Consider the following 15,926-nt stretch of genomic DNA (forward strand, 5'->3'; position numbering starts at 1 on the left):
ATTCCCAAGATTCTCCTGGTTCCTCCTCCCATCTTGCTGGGATTATAAATACTATTGAGCTCAGCTTCACATGTGTCCTGGGATTTCAAAATCAGGTCCTCATGTTTATATGGTATGATAATAAATATAATAATAATAATAATAATTACTATTATTATTATTATTATTATTATTATTATTATTATTATTCAGGGTCTCTCACTGAACTTGCTGTATTGGCTGGCTTGGCTGACCAGGGTCTACCTGTCTCTACTGCCCCAGGGCTGAGAGCCACCGTGCCTTGCTTTTTTGAGGATTTGGAGAGGTGAGCTCAAGACTTCACGGTTGTACAAGAAGCACTTTCCTGACAGCTGTCTCCCCAGCCCCCCCCCCCCCGACATTTATCTTAATGATGTGTTGGTGCAGCTGTGGGTGAACCCCTCCTGTCACAGCCTTTGCTTCCAGTGTGGACCTTAGCTTTGTGGGGTTTGAGGAAAACTTCCGCCTTCTCCTCAGGCCCTCAGTGGGATGGATGATGCCCAGTCCCACACTGGTGCAGTAGAGAAGTCCACAGATTCCTGCACTGGTCTCTCCCTCTGATGCTCTCACAGACCCATCCGGGAGTCATGTTCACCAGGGGTACAGCCCAAAGCTAGTTCCCATGCAAACTTCACTGTCATGGAAACAGAGCATTCACACTGCCAGGCCCTGGGGCAGTTCTGGAGCGCAAGGAGTAGGGGACCCGAGGACTGGTTCATGAGTCTAGCAGGGAGTCACCTTTAGGCAGCTGGACCCCCACATGTACCTGAGATGTTACATAGCCCAGTCTGGTTTCTATCTTTCAATCTTCCTCCTCAGATCCCAACAAGTACAGGGATTGCAGGTGTGTTTCCTCATGTCCAACCACGTGTCTGTACTTCGAAGGAGGCTCAAAGCTTTGACAAGCTGCCTACAATTTTATTTCCTTCCTTGTTTCCTTCCCTAATGTGTGTGTTTTGCCTGCATGTATGTGTGTACACTACATGTGTTCAGTGCCGTTAGAGGACAAGAGAGGGCATCCGATTCCCAGGAGCTGGAGTTACAGGTGGTTTGGGGCTGCCGTGTGGGTGCTGGCAATCGAATCTGGCTCCTCTACAAGAGCAGCCAGTGCTCTGGACTCGGGACCATCTCTCCAGGTCCACTGCCTATAGTTTCCTCCTCTGCAGCCACTGTTCTCAAGGGATGCCATGGGAAGAAGGGAATGCATGAGTGAGGAGAAAGGGCGGCCTATCCTCAAGAAGCTGTTGCTGGAAGCAAATGCTCATTAATCCTGGCAGAGGGGGATGGGGCCACACAGGTAAAAGTGACTAAGTGCAGTGGGAAGATGAAGCCTCCAGCAGAGCAAGCCTGGGCCGCACTGGGAGACAGCACTTCCCCTAATTAAGTGCTGCCATTATCTTCTGCATGCAGAGTTCTAGAAAGCGTTTGGCCAAAGAGAACGATTTCCAACACCCCTGGCACTTCCTGAGTAGGCAGGACTACAGGCTGCAAACACACTGGCAATCCTTTACTTATTTACCTATTTCCTTTTTTATGGACAGGGTCTTATTATGTACACCGGCTATCCTGGCATTTATTATGTATCCCAGCTGGCCTCAAACTTACAGCAGTCCTCCTGTCTCAGCACAATCCTGACTTGTAAAAAAGAAAAAAATTTTTTTAAAGAAAAGAAGGGATTTATGAGATAGTTGAACATTTGAGTTGTATGTGTATATTTTAAAGCTTTTACATTTCTGTCTAAATTATGTGTGTACATGTATGGGTGTGCATGTCCTCAGGTGGAGGTCAGAAGGGAACTTGTGGGCGTCTGTTCTCTTTTCATTTCATCGATCCTGGAGGTTGAACTCAGGTTGTCGGCATTGGCAGCAGGTATCTACTCTCTGAATCATCTCTCTGACCCTCTATATGTGTATATATTTATTTGACACAGAATACCTGTGTAACACTGGCTGGTTTGGAACTCACTATGTAGACTAGACTGGCTTTGAACTCACAGAGATCTTTCTGCCTCTGCCTCTCAAGTACTGGAGTTAAAGGTGTGCACCACCATGCCTAGCTCTAGATGTGCATTTTATGACCAATGTATTGCTGCTAATTTTTGAGGTGTGGCAGCAGTATTGTGGTAGTCTATACAGAAGGGGCCTTGTCTGTTAGATTCACAGTGACATCCAGATGGAGTCACCACTGTCTCCTCCTCTATATCAAAACAGGGAAGTTGCCACTGGGGAAGTGGGATTGACCCAGGGTTGAGGAGGTGCCACAGCACTGGACAGTCATGAGGCTTAAGGTCCCCAGGCCCTCTTATACTATTATTCTGTCGCCTGTTGTGATTCCACTATAAAATGATTTCTCAAAAGTACTGAATGGTTGCAAAAAGGTGGTGGGTACCCTCCAATGTGACAGCATCCACAGGAAGAAGTTAGCTGTGAGAGACTTTTCCTCTGGGTCCTGCAGTGCCCTAGACAAAGGCCCAGCTTGGCGCCGTGGCTCCGGGGTGGCTTGGCATGCTCCATGTGGGAGCCCAGGGCAGGCCTTAGCTCTGAGCTGCTGCAGGAATCATGGACTGGATATCAGGGCATCCCTTTGTTTCCTCTATTTATTTCATGGCTGCTTCTGTTTTGGCAGCTGGTCTTGGTTTTCTATTTAGAGAGGCAGCAAAGCCCGCTTCTTAAACAAATAGATGTAAACACTTCAAATCAAAGACAAATGGGAAATAACAGTGCAGGTGGCACTCAGACATTGTAAAAAAAATATTTTTTTAGGGTGTCAAAGAAATGACAGAAGTTAGGGAGGAACCGGATGACAAGTCTCAGGAAATATTTTCTTATTTTATTTATCAGGTTGACAAAGTGTCCTCACACAATCTGTTTTTCTCTTGTCCCCAGGGATCTGTGCTAGGGGCCACAGGGGTGGCTCAGGATGTCTTTGGAGACCTTCTCAGATGAAGTATTAACACCCAGGGAAGAAGAGCAGTGGGAGCAAGCTCAGACATAGAAGCAGCAAAGCTCTTCACCCATGGGCACCAGACATCATTCCTCCCTGGCTTTGTAAATGACCAAAACTCTGGGAAGTGGGTGTGTACAATGTGAAAGACACATTTTTAAAGATTTACTGACAATCACTGGTTGTTTGGGGCTAGGAAAATGTCCTTGTTACCTAAGGAACACACAGTCAGCAAGTGTGTCCATTGGTTTAACTGTTTGTATAACAGGGTCTTTATATGTGGCCCACGCTAGAAATCACAATCCTGGGATTCTGGGTAGGATCCACAGCCCAGGTTAAACAACTCTCCTTCCCTCCCTTTCTCTCTGTTGATTCATGTAGAATTTTAAGAAATAGTAGAGAAGTCTCATGTACCCTACCTGTTTCTCCAACTGTAACATCTTATAAAACCAGGGAGTTGTCCTGAGTGAGGTCAAGGTACCCAACATTCCCATCACCCTGAACATGGTCATGTTGCCTTTGACAGTGACACTCTACCCTGGCAATCCTGGCAATCATCACTCCTCTGTTTGCCCGTCCTGCACTTCGTCATTTCAAGAAAACTCTATGAGAGGGCCAGCAAGATGGCTCAGTGGGTCTGGCACTTGCGGCCAAGCCTGACAACATCAGTTCTATTCTCAGGGCCCCCATAGTAGGAGAGACTTGACTCCTGCAAATGATCTCTGACCTTCAGACACTTGCTGTGGCAGAAGAGGATGCTCAATCTCCTGGTACTGGAGTTACAGTCGTGAGTTGTCATGTGGGCGATGGGAACCAAATCTGGGTTCTCGGCAAGAGCAACAAGTGCTCTTAACTGCTAAGCCATCTCTCCAGCCCCAGTCACCTTAAATTTTCCCACCTAGTACAGTTCTCTGGAGATTCATTGAAATTGTTATATATGTCAACACCACAATATTTATTGCTGAATAATACTTCATATTATGAGCATGCCACAGGGTACTCATTCATTGAAGGACTTCTGTGCTGCTTCTAGTTTCTATAACTCACTTTACCCACAGGGTTGTATGAACACCAGTGTTCATTTCTCTGGATAAATGTATCTTTTAAAAAATGTGTTGCCGGCCTGGCGGTGGTGGCACACACCTTTAATCCCAGCACTCGGGAGGCAGAGACAGGTGGATCTCTGTGAGTTTGAGGCCAGCCTGGTCTCCAAAGTGAGTTCCAGGAAAGGTGCAAAGCTACAAAGAGAAACCCTGTCTTTAAAAAAAAAATGCGTTGCCATTTTTAACAGCCTTGATATTCTCTTAAATACCCATTACTGGGGCCCTGGAGATGGCTTAGTGGGTAAGAGCCCTTACTATCAGGCATGATGACCTGAATTCCATTCCCAGGACCCACATGGAGGAAAGTTAGAACCAGTTCCCACAGGCTGTCCTCTGACCTCTACATGCCTTACATCACACACACACACACACACACACACACACACACACAGAGAGAGAGAGAGAGAGAGAGAGAGAGAGAGAGAGAGAGAGATAAATAAATAAATGTAACTGTCTGTCAGTCTGACTGTCCATCTGCCTGTCTTGGGGTTTCTATTGCTGTGAAGAGACACGATGGCCACAGCAATTCTTATGAAGAAAACATTTAATTGGGGTGGTGTACAGTTTCAGAGGCACAGTCCATTATCATCATGGTGGGACATGGCAGCATGCAGGCAGACATGGTACCGGAGTAGTAGCTGAGAGTCCTACATTTTGCAGGCAACAGGAAGTCGACTGATACACTAGGCAGTATCCTGAGCATAGGAAACCTCAAAGCCCACCCCTATAGTGACACACTTCCTCCAACCAGGCCATACCCACTCCAACAAAGCCACACCTCCTAATAGTGCTACTCCCTATGAGATTATGGGATTAATTACATTCTAAGAACCACTGTATCTGTCTATCTATCTATCTATTTATATCATCTATCTCTATCATCTATCTATCTATCTATCTATCTATCTATCTAATCTGTTACTGATGTATACCTGTTACTGACTTCTTGATAAACAGAGAGCTGGAACCACAGGGCCCTGTGATCCTAATGGTCCAAAGACTAAAGTTCCCTTGTGCCCCACCAGGTCCCTTTTTATGTATTTTGTTTACCTGTCTAACATAGGGTCCAGGTACTCTCAAACTTACTAATGCAGGGACTGGATGATGGAAGAATAGATCTTCCACTCTGAATTCCTTTGAACTTTTTAAATTTTAGCCACCTGATCCCAGCACCTGCTCTAAAGTGAGTCCTGAAATACTCAAGAGTGAAGCTCTGTGTGTGATCTCTAGCACTGGAAATTAAAAACAACAAAGCATAATGAAGAACACTCAGGAAGACTTTGCACGGACACCCGGGGGCAGACTTCCCCACACTTCTTTGTTTCCTTGAGAAGAAGAGGGAACTTGCCCTCTCACAGCACCTGGTACCCAGCCTGGAAGACACATCCTCTTCGGGGGAGCTCCTCAAGCATACATTCCTGGTTCAGGGTCCTCAGCCCTGGGGGTGCCCTCCACATGCCCCTCCTTCTACCCAAAAGTCCCATGGGTAAGAACAACATTGCCAAAAGCACCTTGGGAAGGAAAGGCTTTATTTGGTTTATCTATCCCAAGCACAGTCCACTGTGGGAAGCTGAAGCAGGGGCTCAAGCAGGTTCGGGAACTGAAGCCAACAGAGCCACGGAGGAATGCAACTTAATGGGGTTGCTCCTGTTGGCTTGCTCAGCCTGCTTCCTTACACACTTCAGAACCCCCTTCTCAGGCGTGGCACTGCCCACAGTGAGCTGGGCCCTCCCACATCAATTATTAATCATGAAAATGCTCAATAAACATGCCCACAGGGCAATCCGATGGGCCATTTTCTCAGTTGAGGTTCCTCTCCCCAGAAGACACTAGTTTGTATTAAGTTTGCATTAAGCTGACCAAAGCAAAACAAAACAAAACAAAACCCAAAACAAAAACCAACCAAACAAACAAACCCCTAACTAGCCCAGACCAGGGATGGTAGCCTCAGAAACCCAACAAGATGCTAGCATTCAGAGGTTTCCTCCCCCAGGCTTCCCCAGACAGCCTGAAATTCAACTTCTTCTCCTTGCTCGTGGCATCAAGACTTTCCCTGCAGGTCCCACTGCTCTATCCAGTTCCAGATGAACCCAGGCTCACCTTGCAGCTGAATTCGGGTTGCTGTGCTTGCTTTCAGGGTAGTGTTGTACTCTTAACTGAACTTTGGGGTAACTCCCTTGGAAAGTCTCTAGTATTGCCCTGCTGATGGACTGATCCTAAAGAACCCCTCAAGATCGAGCGGCAGTGGTGGCACACGCTTTTAATCTCAGCACACGGAGGCAGAGGCAGGCGGATCTCTGAGTTCGAGGCCAACCTGGTCTAACAGAGTGAATTCCAGGGCAGGCTCAAAAGCTACAGAAACCCTGTCTCGAAAAACAAAACAATACAAAACAAATAAAAAAAATAAAACAGAAAGAACCCCAAGACCTCCTTGAGCTCGCTGTTGCTTCAGCGGGTGGCTTCCCGCTGAAGTGTGGGGGTCAGTGGGCACTCCACATGGCAACCCACAATGTTCTGGGTTGCCTTGTCTTAGTGCGATGTCCTGGCTCTACCGCCAGAGGCTCCAGACAAGGAGGTATGATCGAATGCGAGCCGGCTGGAAGGCTGCCACTGGCGACCAGTGACATGCGCGCGGCGGCGGCGGCGGCGGCCTGAGGCCACACGCAACCGGCTCCGGGGCTGAAAAAAAAAAGCGCGCAGGACTCGGCGCGCTCCAGGGGCGCAGCACGGGCGCGAGTTCACGGCCTCTCCAGCGCCCCGCCCCCTGAGCTCGCCCCGCCCCCCACGGCGCTCGCCCCGCCCCCCCCCCGCGGCCACCTGCTGCCCAGCGCGCGCCGCTGGCGGGCGCGGGAGCGCGCGCCGGGGCGCTAGCGAGGCCGGGAGGATGGCGCGGGCCTCGCGGGTGCAGCCGGCGTTCTGGGCGCTGCTGTTGCTGCAGGCAGCCGGCCCCGCCGTGGCTGCCAAGCTCAACATTCCCAAAGTGCTGCTGCCCTTCACGCGGGCCACGCGCGTGAACTTCACTCTGGAAGCCTCTGAGGGCTGCTACCGCTGGTGAGGCGCGCGGGCTCGGGCGGGAGGCGGCAGGTGCGCGGGAGGGGGGCCTGGGCCGCAGGTGCACGGCGTGCTCGCTCCAGCCGGCCCCGCGTGACCCCGGGGCGCGCGCGCTCGCCGCCTGCCTGCGCATGGCGTCCGGGTCTCTCGCGTCTGAGTTGCGCGGGAAGCGGAGGCTGGGGATCGCGGGCGCGCCGCACGTGGCCTCGGTCCCCTGCTGTCAGGGCCCTGAGGAGCTCCCGCAGGAACAGCCGGGGCTCTGGAGTCTGTGGGAGACGGGGGCACTCGCCCTTGGCGCCTGACTGGTGTGGGAAGCGGGTCTGTGGAGACCTGTGTAAGGCGTGTGTGGGAGACACACCATACCCGTTGGGCCACTTTGGGAAGATCATAAGTCTCGGATGAAAGGACCTAGAGGTCTGTTTTCCATCTCTCAAGTTTGAGGCGAAGGAATGAGGTGCTGGTGGAGTGGGGTCGGCTAGGCAGATGAGGAGAGCTTCTGGTTGTAGGCTGAGTAGGGTGTGACCTGGTCACACCCTTGACACACACCCTAACCTCACTAGTGATAATTAGGTAGTGCCTTACTGCCTCTCCTCTCCCAGGCAACACTTAGCTGCCAGCCTCCTTTCTGCCTCAAGGATCGCTCTAAACTTGTGGTTCTCAACCTAGGGGTTTTGACCTCTTTGTGGCACATCAGATATCCTGGGTATCAGATATTTACGTTAGGATTCATAATAGTAGCAAATTACAGCTATGAAGTAGCAACGCAATAATTTTATGGTTGGGGGTCACCACAACCTGAAAATATTAAAAGGTCGCAGCATAAGGAACAACCATGGTCTAGGCTAAAACTTAACTAGCTAGGGTGTGTGTGTGTGTGTGTGTGTGTGTGTGTGTGTGTGTGTGTGTGTGTGTGTGTTTTCATGTTCTGTATGATGCCCAGAGAGCTCAGACCCATATTCTGTCACATGTACTTTTCAAAGCTATTTGTTTTAAAAGTCTGCCTCATAAAGGTGGCATTGCGCGCCTGAAGTTCCTGACTGGGGAAGCTGAGGCAGGAGGATCCCCAGTTTTAGGTCAGTCTGGATTATGAGACAATTCAGAGACTGTGTCTCTAAATTGGCCTTTGAAGTATAAAGAGGCGGAGTCATTCCATTGCATTTTGGAGTGAATGTTTACCTGTGAGGAGGCGCTCTATCCCTCTCTGGGGCCTTGTTTTGAGCGGGAAGATCAGCTGTTAACACTTTGGAGGAATAGTGCTCACTCTCTTGTTGAAGTCGTCTGTTTGATAGATGGGCAAGAAAGAGGAAGCTGGCTATTTATAATAGCTGGCTCCAAGTGAATCCCCTCGCATACGTTTGTGTACTGCTTTCTGTGAAGTTCTGTAGTCAAACTTTTGTTTCTAAAATAACAACCTTTTTCTTTCTTTTCCCCCAACTGTGCTTTCCTGAGAGTTGCTGGTGGATCTTGGCAGATTTTTATTTACTCAGGAGGACTGGGAAAAGCACTCAAAATCTCAGACGCATCAGAGGCGCACTGAGTACCTTCTGGGTTGTTTAGCGTCTGGTTGCTTTCATCCTAAGGTGTGGTTGACTGCTCAGACTAAGTGTCTTCTTTGAAGGTGTTTGGTTGCCGTTTCCCCTTTACTTCACAGGAAGATGGTCTGTCAATCAAGTACAATTCAGAAGTGTTATTCTGAATACCGCCGCTTACTGCTTTAGTTTTGAGGATTCTCGCCTGGAGGTTTTGGGAGTTGGCAAGTAGCTAAGACTCATGCGTGCAGTTACCTCCACCTGGGAGGAAATGGCCCCTGAGATGAAAAACAAAAGTCAACACATGCCAGGTCCTGGGGGTGTTGCTCCTCCTTGGGGTTCACTGTGGAGCTCCAAGTTCTCTGAAGTCGCTGCATGTCTGAGCCCATAGCTTCACATAACTGGGAGGTCATCTGGGCCATATTGCTGTGTTGAGGGGACGAGGAGAGGGAAGGATGGCAGCTCACTCACATGGAGTAGTGACGACACTGAAGCCTTCCAGCCCACTGTGTGGGACCTGGGCCTGCAGCCTTGGCTAATTGGCTCCTTGGTCTCTCAGGTTGAACCCGGTTAGCCTTGCTACATAACAAGTTATGATTTAGCTTAGCTATCTTGCATTGAAAGTGATTTGGAAAGTTATTTTATTGGTTCCTTTAAAAGGTACCACTTACAAATGATGCCCACAAAAAACTTGGAGAATTGAGAGGAAAAGAGAAAGGAAGAAACCCCACCCTTGTCCTTCAGCTTTTCCCCAAACTCGGGGTCATTGTGGTTTCCTTTCAGTTCTGTGGTTTGTTAAGAAGGTGCTCTGCTGGGAAGTGGGGTAGGTAAGGCAGGGGAGTGGAGGGAGGATGAGTGAGAGCCTGGGGACTCTGGGATTAGACTGTACTTAAGGCAAGGGGAGACTAAGCCTGTATGTGTGTGCCTGTGTCCCACTAAAATAGGACACCCACGCACAATTTTTTCTTTCTTTTCTTTTCTTTTTAAATTTTTTTAGGTTTATTTATTTTATGTGTGCATGGCTAGTGCCTGGGGAGGCAAGTATAAGGTGTCCAATCTCCTGGAACTGGAGTTATGGATGACTGTAAGTGATAAACTACCAAGTGGGTTCTGGGAATCAAACATGAGTCCTCTGCAAGAGCAACAAGTGTTCTTAATTGCTGAGCCATTTCTCCAGCCCCTGCACATATGACTATTGTAAAGACAAAGAAAGGTGGCTGTCCCTGGATGAGCTGGAACACACATTAGGGTCTGTCTTATTTGTGACAACCATGCTCTTGGGTGTGTCTTGTTTTTCTCTCTTAACCTTTGTGCTCAAGACTATATTAAAATATCAGAAGGGGGCTGAAGAGCTGGCTCTTCCAGGGTTTGACATCTAATACCTACATGGAGGCTCACCACTGTGTGTAACTCCAGTTCTAGGGGATCACATGCCTTCTTCTGCCCATTGAGGGCACCGTACACACAAGGTGCACATGCACACATACAGGCAAAACACCCACACTCTTAAAATAAATTAGAAAAGATTTTTTTTAAAGATTGAAAAGTCTGATAAACCCTGTGCTGGCTAGTTTTTATGTCAACTTGACACAAGCTGGGGTCATTTTGGAAGAGGAACCTCAAGTAAGAAAATACCCCACCAGATTGGCCTGTGGGTAAGCCTGTCGTGCATTTTCTTAATGGATGCTTGATGTGGAGGGTCCAGTTCACTGTGGGTGGTGGCCCCCATGAACTGGTGGTCCTGGGTTCTATAAGAAAGCAGGCTGAGCAAGCACTCCTCCATGGCTTCTGCATCAGCTCCTGCCTTGGGTTCCTGACCTGACTTCCCTCAGTGATGGAATGTGACCTTAGAATTGTAAGCTGAATAAATCCTTTCCTCCCCAAGTTATGACAGCAAAAGAAATCCTAACTAAGATAAACCCCGACTCCTGTTCCTAGACAGGCTGGTTCTGAAATTCTTTTATGGGTGGAAGCCACAGATATCTATTTTTGCTAAGTCAGGTCCCTAAAAGTCTAGAGAAAGTCCTCAGGGCGCTGTGCCTCCTGCCTCTCTGTGTTCCCCAAACTGCTAGCAATAAGGATTCTCAGACCAGTCAGAGCTCGTTCTGGGTCAGTCAGTCACTTTACACAGGGGACAAATAAGGTGACTTCACTATGCTGAACACTGCTTAAGAAGGCATGGCAGGGAAGGAGTGGGTGATACCCTGACTTCCTGGAATTCAAAGTTCGACTGAGGGAGCATTTGAACATGGCCTGTGGAAGAAATGGACGACAATCTGAGACATGTGTTTTGGATGATGTCTCCCTGGAGTCTAGCTGGACCTTGAGTCTGTTCTCACTGGAGAGAACAGCAAGGGCTCTGGCCTGGAATTGAGTGGCTTAGAAGGGGAGGTTCATTCAGTGAGGTTAGGGTGATGGGAAAAGGTGCACACCTTTAATCCCAGTACTTGGGAGGCAGAGCCAGGTGGATCTCTGTGAGTTCGAGGCCAGCCTGATCTACAGAGTGAGATCCAGGACAGGCACCAAAACTATACAGAGAAACCCTGTCTCAAAAAACCAAAAAAAAAAAGGAACCTAAATGAAGCTAGCTAACACACATTCATCAAAATAGCTTATCTTATCCCTGTAGGTGGTGTACCTCATTGATGGGAACTGACTTTACAGTCCAATTGGCTAACTTGCAGAAGGGGAAAGGGAGCTGTTCAAGAATATGGACCTTTGTCTAACTGAGTACCTTTGATTAAAAAACAAGGGTTCTCACAAGGGTATCAGAAGGTGAGGTTAGAGAGGTCGGCAGGCCCAGGTCACATGAGACCTTGTGGGCTTTGGTTAGGGGGCAGGAAAAGGGTTGCCAGGTCGGTCATTGAGCTTGAGTCTCTGAGGCCTTGCTTTTCTGAGAACCATGAACGTGAGAGAGCTACTGCCCTGAGGTTCTTGAGGGGCTGCACTCTAAGAGGCCGCCCTGCTTGCTCACTTCACCAGACCAGTGGGCGTGAGGTTCTGGAGAGTGTCTATTGACTTGAGCTGACCTGGGGCCCCAGATGGTTTTCTTCCGCTTCCCTTGTGGGGTTCCCCTATTTTGCCTGACCCTGAGGTGATCTATTCTGCAAACTCATGAGAGGTGATCCCTGCAGATGTGCAGAGGGCACGCTGCATTGACCACCAATTCTACCTTCCCATCCCTTTGCCTCTCTCCCCCTCCCTCTTCCCATCCCTCTCCTTTGCCTCTCTCCCCCTCCCTCTTCCCATCCCTCTCCTTTGCCTCTCTCCCCCTCCCTCCTTGTTTTTTCCCCCCATTATTCTTTTCTGGCCTGACCTGCCTGAGTCTATGGGTTCCTCAGACCCTGCACAGGTCCTGGTCGGTGTTCTCAAAGGTGGGGGGAGAGCTCTCTTAAAGGCAGTGGCACCCAAAGAGCTGGGACATTTTGTGTGCCAGTGGGTCTCATGTAGCTGTGGTGATGACAAAGTGTCGCCCTTTGAAAGCTCACTTTTTATTATTTATTATTTATTTAGTGGTGCTGGACTGGAACCTAGGACTGCACACCAGACCACACCCCCAACATCTCATAGTCCACTCTTGATCCTTTAGACTTCCTTAAAGGTTTTCTTGAGTCAGTATGTTGATAACTTTTTTTTTTTTAAGATTTATTTATTTATTATGTATGACTGCAGGCCAGAAGAGGGCACTGGATCTCATTACAGATGGTTATAAGCCACCATGTGGTTGCTGGGAATTGAACTCAGGACCTCTGGAAGAGCAGTCAGTGCTCTTAACCTCTGAGCCATCTCTCCAGCCCCCTGTTGATAACTTTTTAAAGATTTATTTTCTTATATGTGTATGAGTGTTTATCTGTGTTTATGTATGTGTATGCATGTGTATGCATGCCTGGTGTCCATGGAGGCCAGAAAAGAGTGTTGACTCTCCTGGAACCAGAGCTAAAGGCAGTTGTGAACTGCCATGTGGGTGCTCAGAACTGAACCTGGGTCCTCTGCATGAGCAGTAAGAGCTCTTAACCACCGAGCTGTCTCTCCAGCCCCTCTTATTTTAAAACAAAAAGTATGTTAACACAGAATTTGCTTCCTAACTGTTTACCCAGTTCCGTGCTTGAGAGCACCCTGACATCCATCCAGAGCTCTGTCTTGTAAAACTGAAACTCCTCAGCCGTTAAACACTAGCTCCCCACTTCCTCCTACACCAGCCCCTGTCAACTGCCCTCCCACTTGATTTCTTTCTTTCTTTAACTGTATTAACCAAAAGTTTTATTTCCTAAGTTACTGTCCCTTCATTGCCTCCTCCTTTGAGCACTCTTAAGTCCCTGTCTGCTTCTGAGCGCCTCTGTGGGAAGAAAGCATGGGCCCCCAGTAAAGAACATTTTTACATCTGGTTTTCTGGAAACAAGAGTGTCTGTTTACCCTAGTGGATAGGGTTTCCTTTTGCATTACCTTTTCAATAAAAGGAGAATTAATTTAAGAAAAAAATGAAAAGGGAATGGGAGATGGCTCAGCAGTTGAGAGGACTCAGTTTCAATTCTAAGTACCCACTGTGGTGGCTCACGGTTTTGGGCGATCACATGTTCTTTTCTGGCACACATGTGCACAGACATATAAACAGCCAAGATACTCATACACATCAAGAATGAAAAGATACAAGTGGTGCTTGGCTATGACTGTGCTGAGTCGGGTGGTGGGGAGGGCCTCATGGTAGGTGTGTCAGGTCTCCATTACTATGAGAAAACGACTAAGATCAGCAACTTTAATGGGAAAATTTTTGTTTTAGTGCACATTTCAGAAGGATCAGTTTAAAATGGTTTCGGCCTGTGGTGAGTCAGGACACCATGGTGGGAGTGGGTAGTGGGCCAAGTTCAGCTTCCCTCACGGTAGCCAGGAAGTAAAAAGGAGGTAGGTGAGAGGATGTGGTTGGGATCCCAATATTTCTTCCAATGCCCTGACTTCCATAGGATGAGGAGTAACTTCTTTAGGGTTCTTTTATCTCTCAGTGGCTAAGTGTGCAGGACAAGGCTTTCCGGAGACATTTAAAAGCCAAACCACAGTGTCAAGGAAGGGTCCTGAGAAGATGCTGGTGTCCAGGCAGCTGCTCTTGCTGTCCAGAAACTGCAGGACCAGAAAGAGAATGTTTCCGTGTTCCTGATGATGCCCAGTAGGAACCAGGATGATAAAGTTAGTTTATCTTCTAACCCCTTTAAATATTATTCTTCGTTGGGGATTTAGCTTAATGGTAGATGCTTGCCTAGCAAGCGCAAGGCCCTGGGTTCGATCCTCAGCTTAAAAAAAAATATTATTCTTCACTCAATCCTAAAGTTATTTTCTTAAAGCCGCAGAACCTGTTCTGGAGGGGTGATACTGCTGTTGAGGAGCCTGACACCTGGTGCCTCCCTGCAGTGGGTGGCAGGGCTGTGAAGTGGATGAGGACTCCTCAGATGGTGCCTGGCTCGCTCAGCCTCCTTCAGCAACTTTGAAAAAAATCAGTTAACTTGAGGAAACAGCATTGAGGATGCATTTAGGGGAAGGGCTGATTGGGTGGTGGCTGATGCCATCTTCTGTAGGGTCTGGGAGTCCAACCCTCTTTGTGGGCGGCACCAGATAGGGCGGGAAATTCTCAGCTTTGTGTTTGGATGCTGTCTGTACCCAGTGCAAAGGAGCAGAATTGTGTCACACCTTCCTGTCTGAGCTGTGTTGAAGCCATTATTTTCTAGGGCTATGGTGACATCGTGTGGAGGTTTCGTCACGTGTCACCTGGGGTTCTAATAGGACTGTTGGGACATGGCTGTGCACATCACACTTTACTGTTTGACACAAAACAGAACAGTTGTATAATAATGAACATTACTGTGGTGGTGTTTATTATAGTACTGGGTCTGAAGAGCTCAGCCTGGAGGCTCTATCTCCCCAGCCTTGTGATGCTGCATGGGACAGGAAATGCAAACCAAAATGGTTGCAGTGCAACAGGGGGATATAGTTTTGGTTCCTGAAGGAGGCAGGATTTGTTTCAGGTTTCTGTGTTGGGGTTGGGAATAAATTCATGGTCCCCAGGCTCTACTCCTTGGTCCTTAGGTCTTGGCTGTGGTGTCCCTTGGCACTCTCTTAGGGTAGCAAGATGCCATTGCAGCCCAATGCCCTCCCACATTCCAGTCTGTGTGAGCATCAGCCCACAGCACCTGTTCTGATTGGACCCGCCCTAGGCACTTGTGACAGTCAAAGGCCTGCTCTGTGGTCAGAATGCACAAGGGCTTTGTTGGCCAGGCCCCAGTAGTGTGTCTGTTGGTGTCCACAGGCCAGAGTGCTCTGGAGCCTCCTGGACTGAGAGAGGAAGAGGTCTCCATCTCTTCTGGCTGCTGTTACAAACCCATAGACCGAAGAGTGGCTTGAAATAATGAGAATGTATTTCCTTCCCTTAGTGCTGGAAGTCACACATAGTGTCTGAGTGACTATGTTGTGAGGCCACTTTCCAGTCGCAAACTGCTAGCTTCTTGTGCCCTTGGATGGAGGGAAAGAACCAGGCCACTCTGAGAGGCCTCTTTAAATAGCACGGGGCCCTTCCTGGAGGTTCTGTCCCCATGGCCTAATCACTCCCCAGTTCTGTCATCTTGGGAGCTTGAATTGATTTCAGTGTGAGAACTTGAGGGACCCATTGACATCATCCTAGGCAGGTCCACAGAAGAGTTAGGTACTGTTACAGGACAAGATAGATGGAGGTCAAGGGCATCCCTACATGAGTGACACAGGTGGCTGTCTTTCCTGTGCCTGTGTCCTGGGCTATTGGCAGGGAGATTAGGACCTGGTCTTGCAGAGTAGCTGTTGTCATCTGGGGACTTTGGAAGGAGCAAGGTAGGAGCCTATGAGGAGATGGCATGGCTGCATGACAGTCACTGAACCCACTTTCCGCATCTGGGAGCTGCTTGCAAGGTCCGACTTTTCAGCCGTTTCTGAATACACTTGGAAAGCTGTGCAGCCCCCAAGGCTTTCTGGTCTACTCCATACAGTTGCTAAAATTTACTTTGTTCTTAAAAACTTTGGTGTAAACTAAACTCCTCACCTGAGCCTCCTGTGAACCTGTGGGGAGGCAGATCCTGGGGTTCCCCAGGCAGGGAAGCACAGCAGACAGTCCCTAACTTAGTGCAATAGTTCCTCACAGTTGCCCACAGACAGAAACAGTCTAGGAAAAGGAAAAACCACAGACCCCAACACTGAACCCCTCACTACAATGTGAGAGTTAAATCCAGAGAAATGACAGGGATGAGCAAGAGGGTCAATCCCAGGAATG

The 15,926-nt window shown here is 48.6% G+C and overlaps 1 protein-coding gene across 1 annotated transcript in view; it reads left to right on the forward strand.

Annotated features, from left to right (window-relative positions):
• Nucleotides 1-6,922: 6,922 nt before the first annotated feature.
• Nup210 (nucleoporin 210) overlaps nucleotides 6,923-15,926 on the forward strand; it is a 99,093-nt gene continuing 90,089 nt past the window's right edge. Inside the window, exon 1 of the mRNA XM_036181791.1 lies at nucleotides 6,923-7,115. Coding sequence (XP_036037684.1) covers nucleotides 6,949-7,115 — 167 coding nt within the window. The 5' untranslated portion in view covers nucleotides 6,923-6,948. The remainder of the gene's footprint in view (nucleotides 7,116-15,926) is intronic.

Source organism: Onychomys torridus, chromosome 3, assembly GCF_903995425.1.
Source record: "Onychomys torridus chromosome 3, mOncTor1.1, whole genome shotgun sequence".
NCBI lineage: Eukaryota > Metazoa > Chordata > Mammalia > Rodentia > Cricetidae > Onychomys > Onychomys torridus.